This window comes from Merops nubicus, unplaced genomic scaffold (genome assembly GCF_000691845.1).
Source record: "Merops nubicus isolate BGI_N331 unplaced genomic scaffold, ASM69184v1 scaffold21319, whole genome shotgun sequence".
Lineage (NCBI taxonomy): Eukaryota > Metazoa > Chordata > Aves > Coraciiformes > Meropidae > Merops > Merops nubicus.
In genome coordinates this window covers 6446-16605 of record NW_008633332.1, presented here as the reverse complement: position 1 = coordinate 16605, position 10160 = coordinate 6446, and the positions used below count along the sequence as shown (strand labels likewise).

General features: G+C 36.1%; 1 protein-coding gene across 1 annotated transcript; it reads left to right on the top strand.

The window, feature by feature from the left end:
- Positions 1–8: 8 nt before the first annotated feature.
- Positions 9–8975, top strand: PAIP1 (poly(A) binding protein interacting protein 1; the record flags this gene model as incomplete). The annotated part of the gene is made up of 8 exons (XM_008948230.1): positions 9–43; positions 186–297; positions 1530–1655; positions 3991–4097; positions 5485–5602; positions 5732–5786; positions 6369–6462; positions 8575–8975. Coding segments are annotated over 8 exons (741 nt in total), but the record flags the coding sequence as incomplete, so codon positions are not given.
- Positions 8976–10160: the final 1185 nt, after the last annotated feature.

Genomic DNA, 10160 nt, shown 5'->3' with positions numbered 1-10160 from the left:
GATCCGTTTTAGCAGAGGACTTTAGAGAACTAATGGCTCAATGGTTAGACTTGATGATCTTGAAGGTCCCTTCCAACCTAAAGGATTCTATGATTCTATAAGTTCCTAGCATTGTGTTAAAGAAATAGCATGTTATGTACGTTGGGATGTCTGCAGATGATATGATTTTGTTTTAATGTTTACAGGTGTCAAACAGAGTACGAGAACAGAGATGAGGCTACCAAAGGGGATGAGGCTACTCGGAAACAATTTCATGCCTTTGTGCTCTTCTTAGCAGAACTTTATCTTAACCTAGAGGTAAGGAAAAAAAAAAGTGCAAGTCAAGTGTCTCGTTATTTGTTATACTTAGGTAAACACTGAAATGGAATATAATTTGAAGTGCTCTTGTAAAGGGAGAGGGGAGTAAAGTGAAAGAAATTTAGAACAGTTCTGTTGTGTCCAAGAAACAGAGAACCAAAAAAGGACAAGGTCATTAGAAGTGTATGAAAATGTCTTTCGAAAGTGTAAGAATTCATAAAAAGAAACAACCATAAACCATCTTTGGAGTGAACCTTTTGTTATGTTCTTTTGACTGGCAAAACCCCCAGAAGACTCCACCGAACCAATATCGGAAATGTTAAAACCTAGGAGAAACGGGTCAGGGTCAATAACCCATGTAATTCAGTATTCAGCCACTAAAAGGAGCTGTTATCAAAGCCTTGAGGAAGATGCGGGAATCCTTTAAATGAGCAATTCAGACCTTTGAAGACATTTCTTTTGAAGATTAAGTCCTTGCCTTATGCAGGAAGCATGAAAACCTGTATTTATATTGGTCTTTTGTATCTGTGCTATGTACAGAAAAAGTGTATGTATGCTTAAAACTTCTTTGACCCTTATACCTGTCATTTCAGTAGATTCACTGACTGCTGTGGTGTACTTAAAATATATTCTTGACTGGATTATTTCAATGGTCTGATTTAAGCAGACACTAAAAATGTTCTGCTGGCATGAGGAAAGAAAATAAATCTCAGACTTCCATTTCTGTTCATAAGTGGGCCTTGAAATCTTATTTTCACACACAAGGAGCAAAAGAAATATTTTTCAAAGGGTTTGCAGAAGTAGCAGTTGTCTGGTTGTTTGGAGTATGCCATTTATTTTAAAACCATTTCTTTTGTTGTTTTGTTGGGGTTTTTGATATATAAATAGTGCATTCCACAAGTAAGCCACTACAGTGGTAGCAAAGACGTAATGTAGTATTGGAAAGAGTATGAGGTTCTGGGAATTGGGGATTTTGTGAGCTGTTTGCCAGGCATTTGGCAGCTTTTCTTAGCGATTTATTAGCAAAGAAACAAAATGCTAACGTGCGTTGTTAAGTGTATGTCAGAATTGTAACAATATTATTCAATGTCTGTGTTATAAAATAGTTACACTATTTAGCACGTTCTTCCAACTAAAGAGCTATGCTGATCACAAAATAACATGGCATTCAAGAGAGAAGATGTGACTAAATTAATTTCTAAGACTTAAGTCTTTTAAAATGTTTTTTACAGATTAAAGGAGCAAAGGGACAGGTAACAAGAGCAGAAATTCTTCAAGAAGGCCTTCGGGAACTACTAAACGCACTCTTCTCTAATCCCGTGGACAGTAATTTGATATGTGCAGTGAAACTGTTGAAGGTGAGACCGTAGTTGTAAAATTTAAAAAAAATCAGGTTTTTTTACCTTCTTATCTTTTGGAGTAGTGGGGGAGACTGCAAATGACTAAGTGTTTATACAGTTTTATGCATTACATCATTAGCAGAGCAAGCTGAACTTTGTAATTTTTCCCAAGTACCCTTAGGAAGTTGAACCAACAAAAAAGGAACACAGTGCTCCAAAAGTAAAATGGGAGGCCATCTGTCTGCATACAAAAGCGAGGGATCTGAAGCCGAGGTGCAGAGGACTAAGCAGTCCCTTCAGGTCTCCTTTTGCTGCTTCTGGTGTGAGAGAAAACTGTAACTGACTTGAATGATTTGTGGGGTTTTGAGTATGTTCTCTGTTCTGAAGAACACTCAACGGTTAGGGTCTAACCACTGTTTGCAGCAAAAGGTTCTTGGTGTCAGTTATTTCACGCTGTATTGTCAGCATCATTACTGCTGCAGAAACATGATGAAAATAAGGTTCTTTGCTCTTCAGTTTTACTTTGTCTTTAAAAATATTTTAGGCTCTATGCAAAGAGAAACTTTTATCTTTTTATCTTCCTTAGCCATCATTATAGTCAGGGAAAACAGTTAATTTCAGTAACGAAGGTTAAAAGCTAAGCAGTATATTTGTGGAGTTTAGTTTTGGTTTGTTTTTTTTTTTTTTTTGGTGGATGATTAGTTTTGTTTTCATCGTTCTTCCCTCTTCCTCCCACTCCACTATTTTCAGACTCTTCTGTTTTGAATTACAATTCTGGTAGCTTCTTTTGATATGGTAAATAGGGAACAGATGTTTTACATCGTCCAATTTAAATCCTTCATTTTAAGTTTGGATCTTTAAACAGGTTGCTTCATAGCAAGTGTGAGGTTGTGTTCAATGAGTACGTTTATTCCTGTGGTCAGTCATTATGCTGGCAGTGCTTCCCTAAGGCTTCCTCCAGGTCCCCCTGCAGGACCTTTCAAAAAGGCGGTACACAAAACAGGAAGTTTTACAGTGCTGCTGGTCTTTATAGTGGTTGTCCAGAGAAGGTGGGGGTCTCACTGTTTTTGTGGATGTTATTGGAATATTTATTTGGCTTCACAACATCCATTCTAAAATAAAGACCATGTTATAAATTATTTTATGACATCTTGCTATATCTAAATCTAAAATGCATTACAGAACAAGAATTTTGAGTGTTTTTTTGAAAGCAAGTATTTTCTGGTGTCTTACAGTATCTCAAGTGTTGGAGTGTATCTGTAGCAAACTGGCTACAGATGAAAAACTGTATCTAGCTATATTATGAAACCTTGGTTTCACTACTGAAGCAATAAATGTCTCCTGTTGATTTTCTATGTAATATAGCAACAGATACAGGGTTTTCATCTGTTTGCTTTGCAATAGGTTTATTTTTTATTAAACCTTCTCGGTACTATTACCTAATTATCTAGGATCAAGCTAGGACTGCAGTAGAAAACTGGGAATACCAAACAACTGCTGACTGACATGCTTGCTTTTATCTTTGCCTTTTATTCCTTTGTATCATTGGGTGCTGTAACGCACACTTTGGATCATTGAATACTTGTACTGAGTAGACCAGAAATTGCTATGGATTTTTATAATAGTGGCAAACTGTTTTGGTTTTGTTCTGGGGTTTTTTTTGTTTTTTTTCCTGCTTTAACTCCTACTGTGCAATTACTGGGCAAAGAAGTACCTGTTCTTAACACAAAAGGCTTTTATGCCTAGCAGTTCTAGGCTGTCTACTGCTAAAGCTCTTTCAGCAGCTTCAGTCTCACAGATTTTATGTATTAAAATTCAGGCTAACTTGATCAAGTAATTCTTGGCTCCTCCTATAACGAAATGAAATTCTCTGGCATGTCTGGTACTAGTTAAGTTGACTAAAGTATTAATAAATTTTTTAAACAGTTTGTTATTCTTAGGTAAGCTGGTGGCACCATTACAAAATTAAGGTCTCCTTTTTTTATAGCTCATACTTAAATAAGATCTGACAAATGTCTCTGAAGAGTTGTTTCAAAATCATATTTCAAGACTGAAAGGAGAGAAGCAGCTGTGAAGGTCTAGGTAACAAAGATTGCCTTAGACCACTGTCTGTAGTCTAAAGTATTTACAAGGTCTATGAACCTATTTAGCAAAAAGATGTAGGCAGTTGGGAGCTTCAGCCCTCAGGTAGCTACACAATTCATCTAAATTCTAATATTAATTAGATAACATTTGTCTAATATTATGAATTGTTACAGAATCTTGTCTATTGGCAGTTTATTAAACTTTTGCAATTTTTTTGGTTTTTTTTTTTTAAATAAGCTCCAAACCACAACTAATCCCTTGTCTTTAGTTGACAGGCTCAGTTTTAGAAGATGCCTGGAAAGAAAAAGGAAAGAATGATATGGAAGAAATTATTCTTGGAATTGAAAATGTTGTGTTGGATGCAAACTGTAGCAGGTGAGAAGATAAATTTATGTGCAGCATTCTGTTTTTATTTTAAACAGACACCTTAAAAATCTCAAGAACAATGAACATGTACAAAACATGATCTTAAGAATGTCTGTTTATAAAAAGTGAGGTGGTGTTTGTGTCACTTCGTGGATTTTTTTTAAAAATATTTTTGCGTTGAGGTGGTTTGGGATGTTTTTTTCATTTTCCTATTTTATATCTCATTAGAGATGCATGTTCTGTTCCAGCAATTTTGATTTTTATTTATAATCTTACAGGTCTTGAAGTCTTCCATAAGTACTTTAGGCTCTAAGAGCAAATACATACACCAAGAGACAATAGTGGCGGTATCTCATATTTTATGCTTTTTAAATTTGAATTTAACAGTATTAAATACATAGAAACAGTATTAAATAGATACAAATCACTGTAAGTGTAAAAGCAAAATGGAATATGTTTTGTGGCAGTTTATTTCTGGTGAGCATGCCTTTTTGGCAGGGCCTTAATTGCAATCTGGAAAAAAATGAGTGGTTGGCTAATGTATTCCGCTTCCCTATTTGCAATCACATGTGTGCATGGTGATGTGATTCCAATGCACTTCATCGGCAGCTTCTTGCAGACTTACTGAAAACCTGCAGCAGGCTCGGACACCGTGCCTGATTTTGTGCCATATGTGGGAGGCCAACAGGTGGCTCATAGCGTGGGTTGGTTGTAATTGAGCTGCATCCAGCAGGATGATGTGGAAAATTTTGCTTCACAAGCCAAGGCTTCGAAGACACAGAAGCACAAACTTACTTGGATAGAGAAAACAACTGAAGTTGTTACTTAGTTAGTAAGTCAGTAGTTAATTACTCCCTAATGAGACTCCTCTTCATGGACTTGCTTAAAAGAGGAAAGCAATTTCTCTCATTTTAGAGATTAAATTGGTGGTGGCATCTAATGTACTGGAGACATCACTTCCCATTTTTGACTGCAAAATTTCAGTGTATTTAAGAGGTCTAAAGTTAGAAGCATATATCAGATGATGAAAATACAATTTGAAGATTGTCCCACTTTTTCCAAGTACTGTCCTTTTACCAGAAAAAGTTGTGTTCCTTGATTTGTGCAGCACATCTAGTATCTCGATAAAAACTATAGTAATTTCTGTCTCTTGTGGAATCCTTACTTCACCACAGATGAAGTAAAGAGAGCAAGTATCTTGTAACTGGCACATAAAGCATCTAGGCTTGCAGGGAAAAAAAATGACTCAATTATCTGCAGACTGGACCAAATTTTGTCCCTTTCAGAGCTTTTCCAGGTGGGGATTTTACTGTCTGGTATTTGCAAGATAAGAGGAGCCCAATTTCTTGCTTAGCACAAAACACACTAACTTTCATAGTGCTTCTCTTCATTTCAGGGATGTGAAACACATGCTTCTGAAACTAGTAGAACTGCGATCAAGTAACTGGGGTAGAGTTCATGGAAATTCCTCATATGCAGAGGCTACCCCTGAAAATGACCCAAACTATTTTATGGTAAGAATGTATGGACACTTTATTTCCTTAATTTAATGTGAACTTGATACACAGATAATTGCGTTGCTGAAAACTGCAAACAGCTCTCTCTCTGAATGTATATAAGTTTCTGTTTGCCTTTGTTTGTAGAATGAGCCAACATTTTACACTTCTGATGGCATTCCTTTTACTGCAGCAGATCCAGGTATGGCTCAAGCTTAGTACACTTCTCAGTCTTCTTTAAAAAAGTTGTAATTTAGTTTGTGTCCTCATGAAGTACATAAAGTTCTTCTTTAAATATCTGAAACTTGTAATTTTCTTTTCAGTAGTATGCCTGAATTTCTGGGTTTGTGCAACACATCGCTTAGTCTGCGTTAAAAGAAGGGAAATATTTGAAATGGCAAATGTGTATTTAAGTCATATAGTTCAGAAGAATTTGTACCGTAGTCCTCACCACTTGGTCTCTTCAGGAAGCCAGAAATTTTCAAGTCTGATTTTGTTTGTCTCTTGTTAGTAGCAAAAAGGTTTATTTCTTCCTTGGTTTCTTTGTTTTCTGTAATCTGAGCACAATGTGGTATGACATCAACTGAGGTAAAGACATCTGTGACTACCTTTTACAGTTCTCTGGGAGGACAAGTGTCATTCTTGGAGGTTGCTTGATGTCCTGAGAAAACAGTGTAGCAGGTGTTTTGGGGTTTTTTGTGTTTCATTAAGTAGGCTGTATAGATGTATGTTAATTTAGAGGACTAGTCTTCTATATTACTTGGTCTTATTTTAACTTTGCCAGATTACCAAGAAAAATACCAAGAGCTCCTTGAAAGAGAGGATTTGTTTCCAGATCATGAAGAAGATGAAACAGATCTATCAGGAGCTGGATATCTGTACGTTTTCTCTTTGAGTGTTTTGTTTGATGTTTTTTTAATACTAGTTATTTTCACTGTAGATTTAGGAATCCAGTCTTGACAAAAATGAAACTAATTATTATTTAGCTCTACAGTGGCAGTTAGGTATTTGTTTGGGTGTAAGTTGGCTTGTAATTACACAAGTTTGAAACAATTTTTTTTTTATTTAGCCAACTGGGTAGTGCAGTCAAATTTCAGATATTTATGTACATGTACAAGCATACTCTGTTCTGTGTTTAAAAAAAAAAATAAATTTGCAAACAAATTTGACCACCAGACCTCCAAGTGTGGGTAGTGAGGCAGCCTGAATTCGACTGATGTGCATACTCATCCCAGCTAACAAACTTTTCAGTCTTTTGGAGGGGGGAAGTTAAGTTTCTCTCCTCAGGATAAGTAGTGTTTCCTCATTTAAATGGGTATTCACTATCCTGTAGAACAAGAAAAGCAACTTAATGGCAAAAGGGAAAGCAATGGATGCGAATGTAGTCTGACTTTCTGACACCAGTTTATAAGAATTTAATAGGAAACCAGTAAAAGAAATATCAGCTAAAATAAATTCCTCTGAACTTTGTACTAACTTGGTTAAAGGAACACTTCCAGATGCTGATTTAATACCAAGAACATTTTCAGTGTTGTGTTTGTGTGGTAAAAGTGCTGCTGGTCTGGATCAATATTTTTGTTGGTAAATTAGAAAACTTCTAGATTGCCTGTGGCTCAGGGGAGTGGCAAGAACTTTGGGCGATAAATTAGAGACAGCATCAGAAATTAACAAGCTCATACTAAGCAGAAGAAAAATGACCCATGTGACTCTCTGTGCTTAGAAGAAGAAATTATATGCAAAATGGAGACAGGCAGCAATTAAACACAGCAAATCCAAAGAGTGAGGTGGAAGACCAAGTCAACCTTCATGTAAGGTGACTGTGGAACCTTCTTTATTGAAGGCTTAAGAAAAGCTTAGACAAACATATGCTGACTGACATGAAGGAGGAGAGTTCTGTGTTGGAGTCCCTTCTCAAGTCTACACTTCTACAAGAAAGAAGGAACAAATAAACACATGGTCTGCTTCTTCAATGTGCAGTGCTGAATAACAAATATTTAGCCTACACATTTCTGTGGTATTTACTGTGGCTTTGTGTGAAGCATACCATTTATGTCCCTTGTTTGGAACTAAGGCACAATAAGTAACAAGCTGAGCGCCTGAAGTGAATTGCGCACTTCTTGAGAGTCAGTAGCTGCTGACTGTTTGGGTTTTTTTTTAAGGCTGTTTAGAATTAGATACATGATCATGTTTAAACTACCACCCCATTGTCCTAGCTTATGTTGATGAACACTCCAGTGGACCTAGAGAAAGCAAAGAACACTCATGTTACTTCATGTTACAGGTTACAATACCTATGGGGAAAAAGAGAGCTGAAGTGATGCCTGTCACTTCCCAGCTTTATTTTGAATCTGTTAGTCTCCACTCTGCAATGCTTACTGTCTTTAATGGGATCCAGTCTTCTCTGTGACCTAAATAAGACAGACCTTTTCTGAAAAACTCATTACTGTATGAGAGAAGGTAATGTAATGCAGATGCAGTAAGGAAGTGAATTAAGGTTGCCTTCTTTCATATAGCAGCAAATAGGAACACGTTTTCTATGTGTTCTTTGATTACTGTGCAACCAAGACAGTTGATGCAGTATTTGAACTAGTATTTTCACCAACCAAAAATTACACTAATATGATGCTAATTATGGGTTTTGCAAATAGATCAATACAGATGCATTATTACATTTTGCAAAGCTTGGATTGCGTTATTGCTCTTTCCATCAACTCAAGAACTATTTCTGGGTCTTAAACTGTAGACAGCATAAGATGATCTAAAATGATGGCTAGTACTAGCTATTTGTACATATGTATGCTGCTTTGAGGTTTTTGTTTATTTGCTTTCTTAATACTCATGGGGTTTTTTTCCTCTTCTTCCCCTTTTAAGAAAGTGTCCTAGTTAACTGCTGTTTATAAAGTTCTGGTTTATTCTTGACATCTGTATAATTGTTTCTGAAAATCTGTGTGTGAACTTAACATCTTTGGTTGTCTGGGTTTTTTTTTTAGGTATTTTGATGACATAGATGATGAAATGGATCCAGAAATTGAAGAAGCATTTGAAAAATTCTGTTTAGAATCAGAACGTAAGAAAAAACAATGAGATGTCACACGCTAATGTTAGTTTTCTAAGCCAGTTTAGGTATGGTTAGAATACAGGGGAACACAAAACATTTATACCAAAATAAGGCACTTGAATTTCTCCAAGTAGTAAAGTTACACAGTTCCGATTCAGTTAACAGTCTGCCAAAAATTGTAAACTTATGCCCTGTAACTTAAAATGTTGTGTATATATAATAGTTTATCTTATGTACAGGCATATGAGCAATGTTTTGGCTGCAATAAAAATATCAGATTATCATAACTGAAATGAAAATTTCATGGGGAACTGTCCCATAAAATTTCCCTTGAGGGAGAAATGGGAAGAACAATTTGATCTAAATTTAATTGCCTGCTTGCTAGGTTTACTATACATGGGGATTAACTCATTCTTTTTACTATACACAAAATACCTAAGTTTTTGTGTTCTGTTTTGGGGTTTTTTTTTGTGCTAAGGGCAGTAAGATCCAAATACAGAATACACTTGTTTGTTTTTTTTTCTGTAGATTACAATCATGAGAAGTGGTTTGTGAAGGTTTTGGGTTGCATGGGGATCTCGTTCTCTTTATTTCCTTTTTATTCCTCTTCCAAAACACATAGGTGAGGTCTGAATCTTTTTTCAGGAATAAACAAGTTACATGTTGGTATATGAAAAAGCAAGCAGTATTTTGGAAGTCAGGTGCTTTCAGGATCTTCAGATAAGCTTATTTTCAACTTCTACAATCAAAAACTATCTTTTGTAGTGGTTTTCAAGACTATATGAGTATAGTTATGTTTCTGAGTTTTCTCAAGTGCAGTGTTCAATTTATTTTGTTTGCTTTAATGTATCTAACATGTCTAACCTTCTGCAACCCTTGTAACTTTCTCTGTTCTAACTTTGTGTAGCTTGATTTAATTTTGTAGTTTGAGTAAATTCATATGTTTCATAAATGTTAACATTCTGAAGCCAGCTGCTCTTTTTTTTGACCCCATATAATCATGTTATTTTTCCTGGGATACTCTATGGTGGTTGTTGCCAAACTCAGTTGTACTGTTTCCTGTTACCTTCTGTGGCTAGACTGACTGAACCCCTTACCAAAAAATGGAAATATTTCCCAAAAGTTAGCTACTCTAAAGAACACATGTAAATATGCATGTAAATAATTCTGTTAATATTTCATTGTCAATTGTTTGATAAAAGAACTTGTGCATCTGCTAATAAGAGTGAGCACTGACTGTTTTCTGGATGTTTACTTAACATACCTATTTAGGTTGGAGTTTTGGAAAATAAAATCTAACTAGCTTTGTAACCAGGCTTGCTAGAGTGGAGCCTGGAAGCAGTATGCCAGCACCTGTGGGACAGTGTGGTAGCAGAGTCTTAGTCTGCTGTCTCAGAGGAGATGGGGGATGAGGATCCCTGCAGTCGCAAAGATACAAGGGCAGGTAGACAGGTGACTACGGACACAGGTGAAAATAGTCTGGAGGGAGTTAGGGCTTTTCCCTTCAGAAAGGTGACA